This window comes from Tyto alba, unplaced genomic scaffold (assembly GCF_018691265.1).
Source record: "Tyto alba isolate M040663 unplaced genomic scaffold, T.alba_DEE_v4.0 Super-Scaffold_9, whole genome shotgun sequence".
Classification (NCBI taxonomy): Eukaryota; Metazoa; Chordata; class Aves; order Strigiformes; family Tytonidae; genus Tyto; species Tyto alba.
Genome location: NW_024881330.1, coordinates 33904444 through 33927595, shown reverse-complemented (window position 1 = coordinate 33927595; position 23152 = coordinate 33904444). Strand labels below are relative to the sequence as shown.

Here is a 23152-nt window from a genome sequence, read left to right as displayed (position 1 = left end):
GTTATTACATAAAGCATTCCAAGATTATCAGGAGGGTTGCACTGTATCATAAAATTAAAAAAAAATGCAGGTAGAATATAGCATGCAGAAGCAGTTTTTCAGCTCCTCCCATTGCAGCACGTAAGTGACACAGTTATAGTTAACTTTGGATTATCAATCACTGTGAAACAGAATGGGAAGGTTGTGCATTTGAGCAGCTTTTTCACTGATTTTGCTTTCAATGATGAGGCTCTCGGAACCAATACTAGACATGGAAATGGCAAACTACAGTGAAGTTTTAGATCCAATGTATACGGCACTGGAATTCGAAACTATGCAGATTCTGTATAATGGCAATGGTGAGTCCTGCTCCGTGATGCAAAATCAAGCCAGTGAACAGAAAAAGTGAAGTTTAGTAATGCTATAAGGTGTTAGCTAAATGTTTTATTAATGGAGCATTTGGGGGTTGTTTTCAAACTACAAATCTGCTCTTTTACACTTCGTCACTAAGTTAATAACATTATAATTCTTTAAGGAAAATAAAAGAGAGGTTATATGCAGTAAAGTAACTGAATTGTACTGTCACCAGTCAGTTAATCAAAGGAAGAAAACGGTGTATTCAGCAGTTGCTTTATTTACTGTAAGACAAATGAATAACTAGTATTGACAGTTTGGACATGAAAGTGTGTATTTTGTATATAACATTCAGAAGGAGAGGACAAAATTATAGAGAGGCTTGTGAAAAAAAAAATCTGCTGTTTCTTGGTGCCTAGTTTCTAATTTTTGGACTAATACTTTATTTTTTTAAATGTTAATCTAACCTTTCTAGGTATGAATATATATGAACTAGAGCAATTTTTAAAGAAAAATCACAGTGGCTTTCTAGAGGCTAATGTTTAGCTGAGAAAAACTATTTGTGTTTGGTTAATGTAACAGTTTAACTTTAGGTGGAATTTTTATTACAATCAATTTTTGAGAAATTATATCAATAAGTTATGATTGAAATTGGAAGCACACCATTTCATTCTGCCATCATTGAGTACTGACCGAAAAAAAAAAAAAAGGAAATGTCAGTCTAAAAGTGAACAAAAGTATCAGGCAAGTTAAACTACTACTCTGAAATAGCTTTCCAAATCTTCTAATACACTTAAAAAATTGTTTTATTGTATCATAAGGTATAATTCATAGATCTACTGTAGTATGTATTTTTAAAAGGCAGAATAAATATTCAATGATTTGCAGGATAAATACTTAGCATCTGCATTTCCACATATTCCTGCCATATAGAACCTAGGTTAGTTTTTATAATTAGGCTTGAAGTTTTATCTGAATTTCTGATGTTACTTTACAGCAAGTTTAGTAAACAGAAAGGTAGATTTGGTTATTGATTTAGGAAGAAAAAACAGACCTTTATGCCCTAAGTGATTTTGAAGCTATCAACAATGATTATGTAACTTTTAGATGATCTCTTTGTTTTTTTGTTCTAATACGGTCATTTCATTGGTCATTTGTTTTTTGCTGAATTGCACCCTTTCAGATCTATTAATGTTACATAAAATGGGAAAGTAGATTAGGGAGGTTGTGCTGTGTTGCATTATGTGTTGGTAATAGAGCTAGTTAAATTATTCACTGTAAGTGATTAGTTTGATAACTGTTAGTTATTAGGTGTAGCCTTTTTCTGTGTAGAATTTGCTTTGAGTTTAGCTGAAGTATTTTCTTATAGCATTTATAAAAACATTGTCTTGTAGCTACAGTGCTAGTCTGGATCTGAAAGCTGCCTCTTACGAACCTTCCTATGTGTTTTTCTAGCTGTCTAAATCAATTAGAAACATTCAGAGTTTAACAAGACACATCCAGGCAGATTATGCAGTTTTGTTGAAATCAAGGAATTCTGCAGAATCAGGTCAATTCTCCAGACATTCTGTTTGAGAATAGTACCAAGGAAAATAAATATATCCTTATATATATACAAAACTTAAATTTCCATGAAATATTTAATGATTAAATTTAAATATTGTATTTTTAATTATTCTGCTGTATCATTATGATGCAATATTACAAAACTCCAAAAGAAAGATTTTATATTTTTCTAGCTAACATAATTCTGTAATCCATTTTTAAAAATATTTTTCAAGTCATGACAAATGTAGTTTTAAAGTAAAATACTTACGGAACTGAATTTTTATCTTTAAGATTTCATTTTTATTTAAACAATTTTTAATATAATTCCTATCAATTGTGTCTTTGTAAAGGAGAAAAAAAAATGTTACTTCTCTGTTTCTCTAAAGAATTCTGTTTAAATTGTAAGCTCTTCAGGACACAATGAAAATTTTACAGCATATTTGTGTAATACATTTCAATTGGATCTAGTACAATATGAAAAATAATATGTATCGATATTAACAGTTTTACTTTTCAACCTGTCGATTGTTCATGAACTCAAGTACTTGACTTCTGAATGCATGTTTGAATTACTAATTAATGTGGTACCCTTTCCTCTCTGTGGCTGAACAACTACAAATGTTTAGGGTGTATTTCAAACAGCTTTCCTTTCATAAAACCAGAAGCATAACAGAAAAATCTATTTTGCAATTATTTCTTTAAACACGTCTGTTAAACATTGTGACTCAAAGAAGAATAAATATGTCTGGTTTGATTTCAGGTGAATTTCTTCAGTAATGTTTACCATATTAAGTTACTAATTGTTAATCATGTAGCTAATATTCTCTTATGCAAGTAGAGTCTGCAGCAGCGTTCCTTTGGAAAATTTGTTCAAGAAATAACACTTAGACAGTCCTTTTGGCATTAATTTTTTTTTATTAAGTGTTGTGCAAAAACTGTCTGATGTTGTTTTTTTAGTTTTGTTTTTGGTTTTGTATTTTGTTGTTTTGTTTTTGTTTTGTTTTTTTTTTTTTTAATGTCACGTATGCGTTTTTATCTTTGTGTGAAAGTTGCCAGTTATTGCCAGCCTCTCTGAGAATTGATATATGAGATCTTTGGCAGCTAACTAGGCAACACTGTTTTGTGCCAAAGTTCCTCCTCATCTTAGTTAGAATGTATATGTAATTGTGCATGCAGAGTTACACTTTAATTTTTAACCCCTTCAGTTGGAAAGAGTTTATAATAAAATTATTTGTTGCTGTGAAATTCATAAATTTTGTTAACATCTGTATAACTTTGAAAGTGTTCATCTGAATAAGAATCAGATGTGATCAGATACACTGTGCTATATAAAGTATCAATGAAAAGAGAAAAGGCCAGAAAAAGCCTCCATTTACGTAGAAATTGTTCATGGGGTGGCTGTTGAAAGTCTTGTCCATATCTAAGTATGTTGTTCTTGCCTCTGCTCAGACAGTTCAGGAGAAGCTGTCAACATGAATGCTGCTGACAGTGGGGTCAGTAGTCTCTGTGCAATATGTGGAGACCGAGCGACCGGAAAACATTATGGTGCTTCCAGCTGCGATGGATGCAAGGGATTCTTCAGACGCAGTATACGGAAAAATCATGTCTATACATGCAGGTATTTAAAACGTTCATCTACGGGCACTAAATTAATTAATTTAAGCAAAAATTACATTTAGAACCTTTTCAGAGCGATGTCAGTGTATTTTCAGCTTTTTCGTAAGGAATTCTAAACAGCATTTTGGATGAGCATGTGGTTCATGGTATATTCTTATAATTGGAAAAAATGTCTTATATTCAGACGACTTGATATTACACATTCCGGATACTACATTGCAGATGTCTGTTGATATTGTTGATATCATTACATCACTCAAGAACCATTTCAGTCTTTTATTTATGATTACAAAGGTCAGCTCCTAAAAAAATAAAAAATAGGAAAAATTCTCATATTTTCACTGGCAATGTGAAAAGTATAATTCTTAACTGTTTTCTAAAAATTATTTTAATTTTTTTTTTTTTTTTATGAATGCAGCTTTGGAATAGAAAGTCTAAGATTTATGGGTCATATTTTAAGGGCTGTACAAGCACATCTGCACAATTTCCCACTTTGTGTGACACACTGCTCTTTTGAGTGACCATTTTCCCCTCTGTCAGTCTGAACGGCAATCTGCTGATTTCCGGATGTCTGGTTGCCCAAATTATCACACTGGAGGTCTGTGCACCATGTTTGACAAACTGCTCTGTGCATGCACAAGTCCATAAAATTTCAGTTTTAAGCCATGCACAGAATATGTGGAACCTCTGTGAGTTTAGACAAATCAGTAAAGGAGAAAACTTTTTATCAGATTAGCTTGTTATTGGAAATGTTGTTTTCTACACTGTTCCTTGGTTGCTTAATACTCTTATAAGGAAATCTGTCCTTTATATATGTACTACAGTGATATAGCATAGACATACCCCTAAAATGGCATGACAAGAGCTGATGTAAGTGATTTCAAGAAGAGGTCTGCAAAACAGATCTACTTCTCTAACAAACACATGCACACCAAAAAGGCAGAAGCAGACAGGAGAACGGGGGGGATGGCTCATATACATTCCCCTCATATACATATACGTGGGTAAGTCTTCTTGTAGTGTCATGCTCTGTGTGTTTCCTCATGTCTATATTTGACTGTGGTAGAAAATTTTCATCCTTTTTCCTGTTTAGGTTTTCACCTGTAAATGGTACATGTAACCAGTTAATTGGTGTCTCCCAGAAGGAGTAAACTTTGCCAGCCAAGGATCCTGGTTTTGCAACTAAGGGCTACTATGTGCCAATGACACTTGACATCTTCCTTGACTGTTCTTTCCTTTTTCTATTTGTAGATTTTCTTCTTTTGTCCCCCACTACCATTTGATGCAGCCAGTTACTGATATATCTCACAATTTAACTGAGGTGTAAGTGATGCACATAACTCCAAAATTTTCCACACTTGCCCATTCCAATGCATATATGTCTCTAGACACACACATATATTCCTGCAAACTGAGCAGATATGAAGCACTGCTCAAGACTGATTAATTAAAAAAAAAAAAAATCAAAACAACAGAAGAAGAAAATCTGTGGTTATAGACATTATTCTGACAGGCCACTTTAGCTGATTTTCTTCATAATCAGGGTGCTGCTTTATTAATGCTTTTTACATTTATCTTTTCTTGCCTCTGATAGATTCAACCGACAATGTATTGTTGACAAGGACAAAAGGAATCAATGCAGATATTGTCGTTTAAAAAAGTGTTTCCGAGCAGGGATGAAAAAAGAAGGTAATGGAGTCATTTATTATTTGATATACAAAGAGAAATAATCGGAATTAGTTTTAAAATGTAATAAGTATTCTAAAAAACTCCAGTAGAATAATTAAATGGAAAGTCTGCTATTATGCTTCATGATAGAGAAATGTTTTTATATTGAGGTGAAATATGCATTATCTAATACTTACATAGGTAAGCAGTTCTAACACGCTGAGTATTACCAAATCTGTGAGTTTAAAGTGAATTTGCAACTGTTTAATCCATGAATTCTGGCACCAAAGTTCATTGATTTCTAAGTGTTGAATCATATCCTGGAAAAGTTCAAAGTGTGAGATTTTAATTTGAATTTTAACCAAGTTTAAATCATAAAATCTCTCTCGGGGATTTTGTTTCTACCCTATTTAAGTAGTGACAGTGCCAATTTACTGGTTTTTCCCTTAAATTTAAATATTTGAAGCATTTAAGCCAGAGGAAGGAGTGTGAAGTTGAGCGAAAAAGTAGTGGTGACAACAGAAGTGTTACCTGTCAGTGGAGTGTCCACATTTATTAAAAAAATTTCTAATCTCATTAGGGCTTAATATGGGAAGATTGTTACTTACGCATCTCACTGACAGACATGAAGAAGCATGGGTGTCACAGTGGTCCTTTTGTCAAAATAGAAGGACCAGACAGCCACAGGAGTAGAGCAATAGTGAAAGAAAGGCAGTGGGAATAGCAGAGGCGTTTTGTATTGGGTTTCTGGGGCTGCTGCTTCACTGGCAATTATGATGTAGAGGCAAAAGATGTCTTGATCTGGTTCAGATAAGAACTGCAAAAAACAGAGTTTCACAGACTTTCAAAACCTGGAATTAAAGAATACTTTAGCTCAGAAAGGACATCTGGATGTCATCTAGTTGAGGCCACCATTTAAAGCAAGGGTAATTTCTAGGTTCATTGAGGTTGTTTAGGTCCTTGTCCAGCCACGTTTATACAGTCCTTGAGATGGAAGATTCCACAGCCTCTCTCAGTAACTCCTCCCAGTGCTTGACCACCCTCATTGGGAAGAGATTTTTCCTTATAACTAATTGGAATGTGTCTTACTGCAATTAGGGTAGTATCCATTGCCTCTTGCTCTTTCACTGTGGATCTGAGAAGAATCTGGCTCCATTTTCTGTAAACTTCAGAAATTAAGACCTACACCTTGGTCTTCTTTTCCACATAAACAAAGCTGCCTCTCTCTGCTTCACTTCGTGCATCTTGTGGGTTACATCCCCTTAGACAGCTGCTGGACACTGCCTGGTTTTCTGGTGTCTTTCATGTACTGGGGAACCTAAAACAGAGTATAATTACTTCCTCAAGATGCTAATGCAGCCTTGTGCATGGCTAGCTGGCATTGCCATGAGGCATGCTGCTGACTCATGTTTATGAGGTGAAGATATATCATGCACAAAACTTTTAACCTAATTTACACCTCTCTGCCTTCTCTGGTCCCACTACCTATAAAACTTTCATTTTTCACTGCGTCCATGCTATGTTTATTCAAGGCTTCCCAGTGCTAAAATAATTCAGAATGCTGAACTGTAAATTTCACTGCTTGTGTGTTGTTATATACCTCTTTACACTGTCAGGGGATGTCTCATAGCATAAGTGTAGTATAGTCTATATGATGGTTTCTCTGCTTTTTTCTATCAAATCGCTTTCTTCACAGTGAAGGTAAGAAAGGCTTCAGCTGGTGAAAGCTATACAAGCCCTCTTTGAGCAAACATTCCCACTTCTTCATGGAATCTCTGTTTAAGACAATTTTAGCCTGAACTGACAGAAAAGGCTTTAGCAAGACAGACAATCCAGCCTAATAATCCAAAATTTCGCATATGCAGGAGAAAATTGAAGCATTTTCCTATGATTCTCAAAGTGTTCCACCAGTGACTTTCACTAGTGATTGTCAGAACAGCTTACTATTTTTCTAATACTAATCAGTGCTGACCTTATTTTAATTATCTATGTAGCACTTAAGCTGCTGAGATTCAGTGAATGTTTTTTTTCTCCATTATTTGAAAAAAGGTTATATTTTTTGTTTCCTGTCTACATGAACATTTAGCACTTTGTGTTTATCACTGCACAACATTTCTTACTGTGACCTTAATAAAAGGCCCATCAGTGAGCGTCCTTGGCAAAAAGTTAGTACACCTCTGGAATAAACTATATGCATTGTTCAGATAAACCCTGAAAACTATTCAGTGTATAGAATATTTTATTTTTTTACTGAAGCCTTTAGTAGTATTCCTAAATTCTGTAATGCAGATTGTTTCCCACCAAGTAGCAAACATATCTTTGGAAATAAAGCTGCTGCTCTTAAAAGATGATGAGAGTCCTTGTACAATAAAAAGATTTTGATCAGCACAATTATTTTTTATTTTTTTTTCTCCTTGGCCTAACCTTGGATATGATCTAGGTTTTAGAAAAATCTGATTGATAGTTTTATTTGGTTCTTCTTCCTTCAATTCAAAAATAAGCCTTGTTATTTCATAAAGCTTGCATGTGCTGATTAAAGATTCCTTATCCAAAGACCTTTCAACTCTTTTTGAGACACCATGAGACAAAATTTACTGTCCTGAAGCTTTTTTAGTGCCTTTTTTTTTTTTTTTTTTTTTTTAATTTAGTTAACATTCTGTAAACTGGCTAGGAATGCAGCATCACTGAGGAGGAGCATGAGGTTTAATTTTCAAAATTATCTTACCAGTGGATTAAGTTCATGATTCATTCCTGTTTCAGGGTTTCTCACAGGAGAGCAGGAGGAGGGCTTTCAGACTTCTTCTGACAGACATTTTGTCAATGATGGTGCTGTACCTCTTGACCTGTTCAGCAGTCTGGAGATGTCTGTTTCTAACATTATCATAAAGCCTCACTTATTAAAATGGTTAAAATAACAAAATGACAATGTGTTCAAGTTCAAAGGAGGAAAGAGGTTTTACTGTAATAAAGCCAGTCACAAAAGTGCTGATAATTCAGTATCTGTCTACAATTAGTTATATGTGTTTTTTACAGGCAAACAGTATACAGATAAAGACCATAAACATGTATTGTCACCCTTCCTCCTTACTCAGAGCTAAAAGCGCAATGTCTTTTTTGAATGTCAACCCTTTTGATTCTTATAGTTATCTAGTAAACGTCTGAAATGATATTGTGTGGCAATGTCTACAAGTCAATAAATGAGATGACTGTTCTTTTCCAGCTGTACAAAATGAACGGGACAGGATAAGTACGAGAAGAAACACTTTTGATGGCTGCAACATTCCCTCTATTAGTACGTTGTCACAAGCTGAGACACTCTCCCGTCAGGTACTGAGATTACTACAAAATTATTTTATGACCTTAAGACCATTTTTTCTAAAGTGAAATACTTTTCAGTTTCTTATTGTATTAAATACAATTATTGAGATTACTTTTTTCTACTTCCAAAATGCATCCGGCTTCCTCTTCCCAATGAAAGAATCAGTAATAGAATACATTCTTAAAGCAAAGTCAATAAAAAAATTCCTACTTTGTCCAGGACAGTATGTCCTAGGCACCTTTCTTAATAAAGCTTTATGGTTCTTACTGCTTTTAAATCAGCTGCTGTCTCAGTCAGCTGGTGGGATCTATCTATCCTTGAGGCTGGCTTTCCCATGAAACATTAGGGAAAAAATTGTCCAAAGCCATTACATTCAAAGGGGTGTGGACACTCATTTCCTTACATTCTTTTGAAAATCACATTTTTAATATCCTTAGATATTATAAATAAGGCAAACAGAAGTGTTTCAACTGCAGAGTCTATTCACATATCACTTTTAAATTTTCTTTGTCTCATCTGAACTTAATTTTCTTTTTTTTTTTTTTTTTTTTCCCCTATCCAATCAATTGCTGAATGGAACAGTCTCTAGTCCTTCTCTGCACCTCAGATAAATCATGGCCATTGATTCTGCATTCTTGCACCTCTTACTAACTTAGAATTTAACTGCTACCTTTATGATTTCATGCTGACTGATTTATACATCCCCAAATGTTTTGTAATCTCATCCTTTATCAGCATCTCTTTTAGGGTGGAACTGTCTGTAAAGAATTGATGCAGGAATTACTGGGTGGTAGTCTTTGGCACATATTGCATGTCTGGGCAGACTAGATGAACGTAATGGACCTTCCTACCTTTCATACCCATGCAGTATGAAAAATATACCTATTTTTACCTCCTTAGTAACACTTTGAACTTGATTATTGTGTTTTTTTGTGTTATTCCCTTAATCCTTTCCAACTGGTATATGCAATTCAGGAATAAGAACTGTCTTAAACAGAATCACATCCTCAGCCATTCCTAACACAAAGTCCTTTTCATATGGTAGATTCCTGGCCTAAAACATCAGCTTGTGTATACATACAAATTTATTCTACTTATTATTTGTTATGTTGGAGTAGGATAGAATTGCTCCCACTATGGCAAGCATATATGAAGATACACTCTTGTCCTTGAAGACCAAGAGGTCACATTAACATAATGGAGAAGTAAGTTCTTAAAAGTCTTTGTTTTTCCCTCAAGCAAATGGGTCTCTAAGGTGAGTTCAGTCCTGACTTGGAGGAGGTGGTAGTGTCACAAATAATTGGCCAAATCCTTCAGCTGTGAAACAAAGAAGGTGGTATTCATCCCTTCTAAAATTTTCATATTAAAATAGGGAAAAATTAATTATTTTGTCCCTGAAGATCCCCTACAGGGGGAAATTGTCCAAGTCTGATTTTTTTTTTCCTACAGACCCAGGAGAGGCTTTCAGGATTATGTAAATATGGAAGGGACATGCTGGACTCTTATGGGAGTAAAGGCATGTGTCTCATGTCTCATGCCTGATGATTCTCAGGACAATAGGGATATAGTATTACCTTGTCATGTTCGTGAAGTCATTAATGGGTACAAGTTGCACCAGGAGAGGTTTCATCTCCATATAAGAAATAAATTTTTTATAGTGAGAACAATCAACCACTGGAACAACCTTCCAGGGGCATGGTGGACTCCCTATTACTGAAGATTTTCAAGGTGTGATTGGATAAGATGCTAGATAATCTAATCTAGGCTCCCTTTCCCATGAAAGGTCAGATGAGATGATCTTTCTATGTACCTTCCAACCTGGGCTAGTCTATGATTCTATGAAGTCAGCAACTCCTGTGTTGCACCCCAGAAATGAGAGGCAGGTTAAAGCAATAGAGAAATAGAAAGAGGAAAGTTCATAGCTTCATATCCTCGTGAAGAGATGCAACCCTATGAGTTCATAATGAACTCTGTGGGAGTAATCCCTCGAATCCCCAGCAGAATCTTAACAAGTAATTTCAGCACAGAGGCTGTAGTTTATCCTGTAAGATGTAATTTAAAGATGCATAGCTTTGATTAAGAGATTTTAAAGGAAGGACAATGTATTAAGTTCATGAGTCAGTAAGTCTAATGGTTAAGCAATCTGCTTGTTCTTTAACTTCTTGAATTAACTTCTAGTCAGTGCACAGTGGTGTCTTTTCCTGGTAGATCAGAGTGCCTCCTGCTATCAGAACTCTCTTCTTTGTGTAGGTACTTTTAAATCATGATCAAGACTCCTCTTACTCTTCTGATAAAATGAAATATGTTGAATTTCTTTACTCTCTTTCTGTACTGAAGATTTTCTAGACTGACTCATTCTGGTAGCTCTCACCTGAATGTTATTCAGTAATTTCAACTTCGATTTTGTAGAACAGATGTCAGAAATGGACTCATGATTACAGCAGGGATTTCACAAATGCTTTGTCTACAAAGAGACAATATCTCTAACCCTTTTCCTGCATGATAACCTTTGAATTATGTGTCTGAGGACTTTTTCACCTGCCTAGCTGCTGTTTTTCCCTGAGAGCTAATATTCAGCTGGTTAACTGTCATTAATAGCTAAGATGTTTTCAGTATTTTAGACTACTGAATTAAGTAGGAAGTACTGAGCTTTAGTTCAGAAGTGCAACTCCTTTTGACTACCAAGGATAATGGGATTTCACCACAGATCCCACTGAAGGATTTAATATGGATCTGGGTATGAAGGGGATCTGGTCAGAGTCAACCTAAATAGCATACACCATCCTGAAATTTCTAGGGACACAGTACTGGAAGATGGAACAATTATTTATTCTTTTTGGGGGGGTGGGGGGGTGAGGGAAGATAATCAATACAGAATTTCCTGAGTATTCTTTCTGTAATAAAATGTAAGGTGAAAGTCAGTTTCATAGGCCTTGTACAGTGGTGGAGTTTCGTTGTGGTGGTGGTATCCTTTTTCTCCTTTTCCCTCTTCTTTCTTTTTCTTTTTCTTTTTCTTTTTCTTTTTCTTTTTCTTTTTCTTTTTCTTTTTCTTTTTCTTTTTCTTTTTCTTTTTCTTTTTCTTTTTCTTTTTCTTTTTCTTTTTCTTTTTCTTTTTCTTTTTCTTTTTCTTTTTCTTTTTCTTTTTCTTTTTCTTTTTTTCTTTTTCTTTTTCTTTTTCTTTTTCTTTTTCTTTTTCTTTTTCTTTTTCTTTTTCTTTTTCTTTTTCTTTTTCTTTTTCTTTCTTTTCTTTTTCTTTTTCTTTTTCTTTTCTTTTTCTTTTTCTTTTTCTTTTTCTTTTTCTTTTTCTTTTTCTTTTTCTTTTTCTTTTTCTTTTTCTTTTTCTTTTTCTTTTTCTTTTTCTTTTTCTTTTTCTTTCTTTTCTTTTTCTTTTTCTTTTTCTTTTTCTTTTTCTTTTTCTTTTTCTTTTTCTTTTTCTTTTTCTTTTTTCTTTTTCTTTTCTTTTTCTTTTTCTTTTCTTTTTCTTTCTTTTTATTTTTTTTTCCTCTTTTTCTTTTGATATTTTCCTTTTTTATTTTTATCTTTTCCTTTTTCTTTTTCTCTTTTCCTTTTTCTTTTTCTTTTTTTTTTTTTTTTTTTCCTGGTATGATAACAGCTATAAACTGACCTTGTCTTCTTAGGCTTGATTTTATCTTACATTGTCTTTCCTGTCTGGATTAAGAGCAATCCTGGTTTTGTTCCTTTCCTTGGAAAGTCATTAAAAATTTCAGGATTTGGCTCAGTGATTATGTGAAAGTGCCTCAGCTTCAGGCCCAGAGAAATATTGCTCTCTTCTTATTTCACAGAACACTGTTCACTGCAGGTGGTCTAATGCACACTCATATACTTTACATTTGCTCTGAAACATCTCAGGCCTCCGCCTATACTGCTGCTTCATCATTACAAACCATTCTCCTCCAGGCACTAAAAACCCCTGCTTTACCTTCTGAAGTTAATGATACTTATCTTTTCACTAGAAGAACATGCTACTGCTTTATCTCTCCCTTTCTTTGCCCTTAATGTTACTGCGTGCCCCTATGAGCTCTTTTTTTTTTTTTTTTTCTGAAACAAAGTAAACATCAACCATTTTAAAGGAATAAAACCCCCCACCTCCTCTGTACAAATAATAAGTGCTCTGGTATACTTAAATATAGTATTTTGGAATGAGAAGATATTGTACTATGATATAAATAGTGTACTGTTTAACATATTATAATACACACTACACAATAATGAGAAATAAAAATTTATCATTTATGTGCAAACTAATGGTCCATATGGTCAAGGAATTTCTCAAAAGTATGCATGATTACTGATGCATTTTTTTTCTTAAATATGCTGTTAACCAGTGAGAATGCAATTACATGAAATCTAATATTGTTAATTTTTTCTCTCACTATAACCAGATCACAATCTCCAGCCCTGGTGCTAGCACTGACATAAATGTTAAGAAAATTGCTGGTATTAGTGATGTCTGTGAATCTATGAAGCAACAACTTTTGGTCCTGGTGGAATGGGCTAAATATATTCCAGGCTTCTGTGAATTACCACTGGATGACCAGGTATAAGAGCAGACCAGAGACAGAACTTCAATTACTGTTCTATTATTTCTGTGATACTCAAACATTATGATTAAACACTCATTTTTTGTCTGATGAAACACAGCTGGGTGCTACACCCACAATCTTAAAAATTTGTAAAGTTTTGAAATAACACCATCACAAAAAATCAGAGGAAACTGATACGGCTCTAGCACATTAACAAAAGGAAGGAGCAAACCAGTATGACTTTCAGTGTTTTGTGCTTTTTGTATTCTTTTGGAAGCAGAGATAACAAGCTGCTTGCAAAAATAAAAAAAAATATTTTTTCTGACCTTGGAAAGTACTTATTTCATGTTCACCTTTCATTATAATATGGTTTATGACATGTAACTTAATTTGAAGCAGGTCTTCTCTACTTGCAAAAATAAAAGCCATTAGAATCTCAAACAAATGCCAAAGATACTGATATCAATCCATAACAAATAATCTTTCGCATAATGCAATGTGCTAAGATTATATTGTATATAATGAGTGTGGGGAAAAAAACATCAAACCTTGAAAATTCTTAAAGATTTTTATGACAGAGGTCTGGACTATCATCACATCTGTAATATATCCTAGTATATCACTGGGTTTCAGCGTAAGTTGTGCTGGCACGCTTGGAACCAGTGTCTCCACATTGCAGTAAGCAGTTCTCTCACCAACCACCTGGGCAGGAAGTTAATTCACAGCTCAGGATCTCTTATTTCCAGTCAACAAAATCTGATTCAGCTTGAAAATGACTCTGTGAAGTGGAATTGTGTAATTACTCCTTTTTGCCTCTTATGTCTCTCAGTTTTTAACAAAATCCTGCAAAGAGGGTTTGAGACTCAAAGTGACCTCATTCCCTCTTATACTTTTCCTTGGGAATATGGAGATGTTTCAGGTCACAGGAAATCCCTCAGAATAGGAACTTAATGATTTCTTTGAAGGCACACAGAATATGATATGTGTGCACAAGCTCAACATACTGAAATAAGTTAAAAATCTGTTCATGTGAAAGAAGGAGAATTTTAAACGCGTTGGCTACACAAGGGCAACAAAAGCAAGTAAAAGTATTGCTGTTTTTATTGTTAAAGTGGCATGAAGGAAAAAGAAGGGATCAGACCTCATTAAAAAGTTCCTGTCTGTATTTAAAAAAAAAAAAAAACAGCTTAGAAAGATAGGCTGAAAACACCCCTGCAGTGCTTGAAGAGTACATGTTGGAAAATAATCTGGAAACTTAAATACCTTAGAAGAATAGTGACAAAGGTATTAGGAGTTAAAACAAATGCCTCTTTTCTATTTGTGATAGCCTCTATCTAAGGGCCATTGTGCATTTAATTATAAAATAAGCCATCTGGTTTTGAACAAATGATTCTTGATCTGGGAATCAGATTGATTTACCAAGCATGGAGCAGTTCTATTGAGCACCTGAAAAAACGCATTTAAGTATTCCTAGGTGCTCTGTATCTTTACATCACTCATAAGGTATTGGCTGGGATTTGTAAGAAAAGAATCACTTGCCAAGAGAGGACTTCCTTGAGGAAATAGAGGCTAGTGCTGAAGTTTCAAGCAGACATTAAAAATGAAGGAAAGTAAATAGGTGACAAAGAGTAAACTAATGACCACATTTTAAAGTGCCTTCCTGGTATGAATCAGGTTTCTGCTTTGTTGACAGTAGTGGATATTTTAGCATATCTAGCTTTGTTGGGGAAAAAGCTCTTTTAAGTGCTACATAAATTTTTGGTTCAAGGTGAGAAAAATGAAACACTGATAGTGCTGAATTTACTGTAACAGTTCATTCCCGCCCACTGGAGTCTTTAGTGTCTAACTTAAAATTCCACAGAAAACTTTGTTAAGGGAATAGGCACTAGGAAATAAATTCAAGCATTGTATTTATTGAAAAGTACTTTACAGAACCATATGTTTAAAATCTAGACCAATTTCTAGAATTGACAGAGGAAGACAATTTAATTATAGTGTGCTGTAAATAGAGTGTTAAGGTTTTTACATTCACTTTACATTTTACATTACCATCTTAACAATCTTAAACATGTACCTATAGCTGAATACACTCACGGTAATATGCATCCTCATTTCTTTTGCCTTTACTGGAACGTACTGCTTTATCATCTAATGAGTCTGCTGTTCTTTTCTTGAGGTTGCCCTGCTAAGAGCACATGCTGGGGAACACCTGTTGCTTGGAGCAGCAAAACGGTCCATGGCATATAAGGACATTTTACTTTTAGGTAAATATTGGTTTTGTTTTAATTAATAATGATGATGTTATAGTACATTAGCAACCGTGTAATCACTTAAGTGGGACAACTGTTCTGACACAATCAAAGCAATGCATTCTGTGAATGCTAAATAGCTGTTAATGACATAATGTCACATGCCCTCTTCCAGCAAAAGCAGGTGGACAGTTTCCTGTGAGTTAATACAGCTAAATGTTTATTGGATACCAGAAACCTCAATTTAAGGGAGTTTCTGGAAAATTATCTCCTTACATTAGCATAATTTCTGCACTCTTGTCCTATAAAACATCATAACAAATCAAAAACAACAACAACAACAAAAAAAACCCCTTTGCATAAGAGAGGAGCAGTGAACCTGTGGCCCATATACTAATTTCAGTCTTCATGAAAACCGTTTATCTGGAGCTTTCTCAAGAGCTCTTCAGACATAGTCAGAGAAGACCCTACAGGCTAAAAAACTGTGTAGCCTGTTCCCTGCAACTCTCTTTTCCAGGAGCCTTCTCGGTGCTTCCCTGACAGTCACCATGTGGCCATCTTTTAAACGTCATGCCTGTTGTCCCCTGCCGTGTGGGAGATGGGTGCATCCATGGCACGGGGTGGAGTCACACCTGCATAAGCATATTCTTGGTCACTTGAAATGGCTCCTTCACTGGGTTATATAGAGGGTGGCTGTTAGGGAAGGGGAGGTTGTGACGTGGTGGAAGCATGTCTTCCCTTCATTCACACAAGAGAGAGGCACAGTGAAACAATCAGATATGTGCCCGTGTGTATAATGACATGATGAAGCATTTGTTAACAGTGGTTGACACAGTAGTCTGGCAGTCTGAAGTGCACCCGGCCAAAAACGGTCTCATTAAACACGTGCAGCACTTGGGCTGTTTTGTGAAAAAGTGTGTAGGTCTTCTTGGACAGGATTTTTGATGTGAGGCAGGACCATGTGGAATATGGACTCAAACTAGTTTCTTCTGGTGATGTGGTACAAGGTTTTCCACTACTTGTTCTCCTTCCTCTTTGGGCCTGCCTTTTCACAGCTCTAAATCAGCTTGAATTTATTTTCACATATAACATAACATTCAAAGGAGAAAAAGGACTTGGTCTGGAGATGTTACTCTCACCGGCAATCCTTTTAAGTTAAAAACCATACAGATTAATTCCTTAATATGTTTTGTTTTTCTTTTTTTTTCTAGGTACAGTTTCACTGACAAAATTAACAGAAATAAAAAATATTTGTAGTTTCATTGGGATTAGTAGGTAATAAAGAAAATAATTATAAAATAATAAGCAGAAAATTATAGACAGTGTCACCAGCATCAGCATATATGTAACAAAAGAAGAAACAGGTTGAGGGTCCAAGGCTTATTTCTGATACTTGGAGATAGGTATCTGTAAAGCTTATGAGTCATTTTGGCATGGATCTCTTGTGATACAATTATCAGCTTTTCTTTCAAAAACTGCTTTGTGACCTCTGCAAGCTCTGTGGCTTTTCCATTGTTCTCACCACTTACGTTAGATAATTTCTGGACAGAATTTGAATTAAAATGCCATGATGGATACTTCTCCAAAATGGAAACTTAAAATTAAAAAATCAGGGACAATTAATTATTGACTGAAAACTTTATGATACTTCTCAATTTTATTAGAAGTAACAGAAGCATCTGTTAGAAGAAGCATTCTTGGTGTCTCCTCTGGAAGAAGGCTTGTTTGTCCAATCACAACTCCTGATCATTCAGCTTGGGACATATTATTTTAATGGGAGAAGAAGAAATTTTAACATCAGTTTACCATTATGTTTATCTACTATGTAAAGATAAAGGCCTACTTACACCATACTTGTGCATTCAAATATGGACCTCAGTCCTGTGGACTAATCAGTAATTATACATGTTGGCATATTTACATGCACAGATTATTTACTGGGTGACAGATATATTTGGCACATATAAACTGTTTGTAAAGTACAGTTTTATATGATACATATGAGAGTTATTACTTGAAAAATATTAATTTGATTAAGCAAAATTAAATGTGCTTTTGAAAATGGACTTCATTTACTATGTTACATCAAAGTCTTTACATTAATCCACATGTTGGTATTCTTTCTCTCCAAGGCAACAATTACATAATCCATCGCAACAGTACTGAAGTAGAGATCAGCCGAGTGGCAAATCGGATTCTAGATGAATTAGTTCGACCCTTCCAGGAAATTCAAATAGATGACAATGAGTATGCTTGCTTGAAAGCGATTGTATTTTTTGATCCAGGTACCTTTTCAAAAATACCCTTCAGAATTATTTTACACAGGATTATATTGAAAGTAATTGCTGATGTGGCATCTGCTCATGTTATCTAGCTAAATGGGAAATAGTAAAATGAAAAAAAAAGTAAGGCGTTCCTCCCAAATCATAATCTGCCTTGACTTTAAGTTTTTGTCATTTGTTTAAGATGCAAAAGGCCTGAGTAATCCAATGAAGATCAAGAACATGCGGTTCCAAGTGCAAATCAGTTTAGAAGATTATATTAATGACCGTCAGTATGACTCCCGAGGAAGATTTGGAGAACTTCTGCTTCTACTGCCTACACTCCAGAGCATCACTTGGCAAATGATTGAGCAAATACAATTGGTTAAACTATTTGGAATTGTTAAAATTGACAGTTTGCTCCAGGAAATGTTACTGGGAGGTAAGCTAACAACTTGTAAAATTTACCACATTGTATTACGCTGAATTTAGCATACTGGGATATTGAGGGAATCATGATGTAAGCACTCTGACCGCTGCCTTGCTACGTGAGCTTTGGGTCATATGATTTTTAGCAAAAGCCTTCTTGTTTTGCCTGCTCATCTTGTTAACTCCATATTGCGTTGTGTACTTCTCAATCATTTCTGCGTATCTAGACATAAAATTCGCTAGACAGATAGAAGAATCCTTACAAATATTTCATGAAATCCACTGTTAATGCAGTCAAAACAATGAAAATAAACATAGTGCTTAATATGGTTGAAGTCTGGTTAAATTGTTTAATGAATACCCAGAGGCAATTATTCAAATTGCCAATAAAAATATTTGCTCTGTGGAAATGTAATTATTGAATTTGCTGGAAACAAAATACTCTTTTGAATTGATATATCCTCTCTGTTATTTTTGCAGGTACTTCAAATGACACCAGTCATCTGCATCATCCAGTACATCCTCACTTAGCCCAAGATCCATTAACTGGACAAACTATCCTCATAAGTTCAATGTCTGCTCCTGTACATACAGAACAGATTTGTAAGTAATTGCAAGTTAGGCTTCTGTCATAACATTTCACTGTTACATTTAAAAATATTAATTAGAATGGTGGCCTGTCAGTGCTCACAGAGTTATTTCATCAGCACTCTTAAATTAAAATAATTGTGCATTAAAAATGTATGTATATAAATAGTTTTACATAAGAGACTTTGTCCTGAATTTAACTTAATATTTAAAATTCAGCACCATTCTGATATACCATTGTTTTCACATGCACAATTTTTAATAAACTAAAACTTCTGGTAATTAAAATATCCTATTTCCCTAGCATGCCAAATGTAATAGAACTTCCTTTCAGTGCAGTAGTATCCATATGTGTATGCAGACTAGGCCAGAATATCAAAATACATAATTCTTTCTATATTCTTTTTCAGCAACTCCAGAAACTCCATTGCCTTCCCCTCCTCAAGGCTCTGGGCAAGAATACAAAATGTCTACAAATCAGGCTTCAGTCATTGCACAGCAATCTATTTTGAAACAAAAACCATTGTGATAATTTTTCTGTCTCTGTCTTACTTCTCCTTCCTTCCTCCCTTCCTCCCCTTCTTCCATTTTGTGCACTAGATAAATATGTAGGACACTTGCACATTTAAAATCTCAGGATGATAAAGGAAATTATTACCTCTGCAGCCACTACTGTGGGTGTTTCTTAAAACACCTCATGATATGGAAAGTAATACTCACTGTTCTGACTTCTTTGTACAACTGTAACTGTGTATGCTACAGTCTGACAAATATATAGAGAGGTTGATGTTATTTTCAGATCTTTTAACTGCACAGATTCATTTTTTTTTATTTCCTGTTTTAGTTGTTGTCTTAATATTATTGTTTTAGATGTGTATATAATTTTTTCATTGTGATGGAAGTGGTTAGTGCTTGTTTAGCTGTGAATTGTAGACATGAAAAAGCAGATTAATCAGACAAAAGCCAAGATACCATTAATAGTAAAACAGTAGGCTACCAAACAAAGTACATGCATTAAATAAAGAGGAGAAAAAACTTAATGGACAGAAATACTCAACTCATTTTAAAAAGATCTTGATTTGAAAGAACCATCTCTTTCAAGTAAGATTTAAACAAAAGAGTTGAATCTTCTCTGCTTACCTATGTGTATTAATCAGAGGGCTTGCCATGGGCAAATATATTTGAGGACTTTTTAAAATCTGTATACACATTAATGTCTATATCAGTCAGTTGGACAGTGCCGAGGCACGGGTGCTAGCATTTATATTGATAAATAGTTAGAACAAGGACTGGTATGCTGTTTGGCCAGGATGAACTAGTACTCTCCCAAACAATTTCTGGGCACGCTTTGGGAATTAGGCTAGTCTAGGGACACTTTTCACCAGGTGCTTTGGCTATGGCCACCTCTCTTTAGGGGCACAGAGAGTATAACTAGGAATATGGCCAGACTATGCCACTTGACCTCAGGGCTGGAGTATAGACTTCGTACTGTTTGATTTACTAGTGTAAATGTAGCCATTGTGTTTATTTGCCTAACTGGCTGGTGAATGCATGTTTCAGCAATCACTTTAAACTTCACCTACAGAGAAGCTGTAGTTATGTAGTATCTCTGTGTCTGAAGACGTATGTCTTACTGACTCAAGTGGCAAATGTGCCTGAGTTCAGCTCCAGATGTTTGTGGCTTGATCCATGGTATTTCAAGCCAGAAGACAGCCAGCACAACAAATACAGATCCTCTGGATTTTTAAGAGTTTTCAGAAGCTTGGGATGAATTGGTTTATTGTGATGAGCCCCCTTGTCTTTCTCTTCCTCCCCTTCCAGTCTGGAGGGATCCAACATTGACTAAGTCTTGTGTCTGGAGTCTATAATAATCCATCTGGATTTGGACCCTCTGTGGGTTTGCACAAAGGGGACCTTGTGGCACATACTCACTTGGGCATATACTCAGTCAGTTACAATTTGTGAAAAAAATCTATTATGATATATAAAGTGATCTGTTGTTCATACATTAATAATGTCAGAAAATCACCACTTTGCACATTTTATTTATTCCAGACAGCAATGATTTTCCTTCAGTACTTTAAAGTAGACTTTTTTTCCCAGAAGTTATGTAAGAGAGAAACAAAGAAATATGAGAGAATAAAATATTGCAGTTTGCTGAACTATTGCAAAGAGAAAACAGTGGAGGCAGAGCTTCTGCAAGGTGAGATGTTGGTCATCCTGAACCAGACACCTGAATTAATCACAGCATCCAAAGATGGTGTAGTTAAACCTCTGGCTTTTGAAAGTTGCTCAAACAAGCTGGTATGATTCTTCAGATACATTTTCGCAGGCAGGAAATGCAACACAGTAAATGCAGAGCTGAGCTAAACATTCAAAAGGTTTTAATGAGAATACACTTACCACCAGGTAGACACTGTGTTTCTTTATGTCATTTTGAAGTAGTTGCTTTTGTAAAGGCTGTATACAATAGCTCTTAGTGTTTACCTTTTGCTTTTTAGAGTGTTTTTCTTTTTGCTGTTTACTGTTTAGTTTTTATCAACGCATTGCTCTTTTTACAAGTCCCTTTTAGTATGAGTTTTTATGACAGAATAAAATACTGAAGTTCTACCATTTAGGGGAATCTGGACCATGATGTTTTTACAAGTTGGCCACTAATGCTTTGTGGGGAAACACAAAGGTAAAGCACATGTGAGAGATACTGAGCAGCCCAAAAGTTGAGTGATGGGGGTCGCTTTTGGGTACTTGTTATAGAAAGAGTGTTGGGCTCAAGTTGGATCTGCATGACTTTACTGGGTAAGATTAATAATGTCAGTTACATAAACATGGCAGTATTGGTCTGACTAAAAACATTTAACTAGAAATAAAAAGTAGTCTCCAAGTTGGCCACCCTTGCCTTACATAAGCAACGTGCATAATAGTTTAATGGGTTTAGTTTTCACACTGTACTTCAGATATCAAGCGTACAATAAAATGTTTTCACACACTGCCAAAATGTACTAGATGAAAAATATACTTTAGTATTTTACCTGACAAAAAGTTGTTATCTATTTTGTACGATATATTACATTTTTGAATAAGAACACTTCTGTAATTTATTGGGAAAAGCTGATTTATTTTATAAATGTAACGTTATTTTTGTAAACTTAATTATGAAAAATCAGAAATGATTAGCTTTGTTAAATATTAAATTATAATGAGATGTAACTTTATATGTTTGAACTCTGACACCAAGTTTTTGTGTTGTGCATTTGGAATTGAAATGGTTGCTGGAAATATTTCAAATGGACTGTTTTTCATCAAAGCTCAATAAAGAAAAATGAATGATCCAAATGACACAATTGACTTTTGGTAATTTTTTTTTTACTATTTACATAAACAATGACAATGCTTTATAAAGCTTATGCTATGAATAAGTATAAAACTGTAACATGCTTTCATCTCTACAGTACTCACAGCATCACAGAATGGCTGAGGTTGGAAGGGACCTCTGGAGGTCGTCTTATCCAATTCCCCCGCTCAAGTAGGATATTGAAATCATATGAAAGAATATGATGGCAACATTTTAGCTGATTCAACTGTAACATGGCAAAGTATTACACAGCTATGGTTTTCAATTTTTAGTTCTGACTCAGAAAAGAACCGAAGCACTTGTCTAATTGCATCTGTGTTTAAAATGAAGCATATGTTCAACAGCCTTTTTTTTTTTTTTTTTTTCTGGACCAAGATAACTTAACAAATCACTCAATTTCATTGCTCTAGTGCACTGTTATGTAGTTATGTTAATCTAGTTATGTAGTTATGTTAATCTAGTTGCAACCAAGCAGTTATTTATTTTGTAGAAAAAGACTTTGAAAACCTTATAAAGACTCTAAGATTTTTTTTTTTTTTTCTGATAATCAGTATCTCCTCAGACTTGGAAAGTATGTTTAGTTGTATGTCTCCTTTGAGTAGATTTTGAATAGAGGTGTTCTGTTTGTGGTTGGGTTTTGGGGGTTGTTTTTTGTTTTGTTGATTTAGTTTTTTTTGTGGGGGGAGCGGGGATTGGGTCATGGTAATAACACAATGAACTGGGCTGTTTGGTTTTACCCACCTGTGCTCTACACTGGCATGCAGAGCTGCAGGGCAAAGCTGATGTGGGAGGAAAAAAAGACTCCACTTCTGAATGCTGGAGATCTTCAGGTCCCTCTGAGGAACTCTTGTGTCTGTTGCTGATTTTTCTAGATGAAAGATTTCTCTGCCCTTGTGAATGTTGACTTGGGTGAAGGAAGTTTATGATTTTAGAGAACAGAAAAGATTTTGTTTTTCAGTCTATAATGGAGAAAAAATGGGAAACCCTCTACATCTTCAACATCATGAAGTGCTGACAGAGCCTTCATTAAGGATTTCCATAAATCAGGTTTACAAATAGCTCAAATAGATGAATCAGGAATGTATATTTTACATAGAGACATGGATGTATTAACTTTCAGTTCTAATCACTGTACAAAATTTCTCCCAACTAATGAATTCTGAATGTGAGTGAAGATATTTACTGAGCTCCAAGAGCTTTCTGTGACAGAAAGTTGAATATTCTCAAACTATAAGAAAATCTGT

General features: G+C 34.8%; 1 protein-coding gene across 2 annotated transcripts; it reads left to right on the top strand.

Annotated features, from left to right (window-relative positions):
* The first annotated feature begins 220 nt into the window (after window positions 1-220).
* HNF4G (hepatocyte nuclear factor 4 gamma) lies at window positions 221-19335 on the top strand. 2 transcript variants are annotated; one of them, XM_009971435.2, is made up of 10 exons: window positions 221-338; window positions 3331-3499; window positions 5093-5187; window positions 8387-8493; window positions 12889-13044; window positions 15206-15293; window positions 17411-17563; window positions 17745-17981; window positions 18449-18571; window positions 18967-19335. In XM_009971435.2, exons 1-10 carry the CDS (start codon window positions 221-223, stop codon window positions 19083-19085), a joined length of 1365 nt encoding a protein of 454 aa, XP_009969737.2. In that variant the 3' UTR covers window positions 19086-19335. The 2 variants fall into 2 exon arrangements, with proteins under 2 accessions (XP_009969737.2, XP_032863830.1); XM_033007939.1 differs by having other exon boundaries at window positions 221-342; window positions 3335-3499.
* The last annotated feature ends 3817 nt before the right edge of the window (window positions 19336-23152 follow it).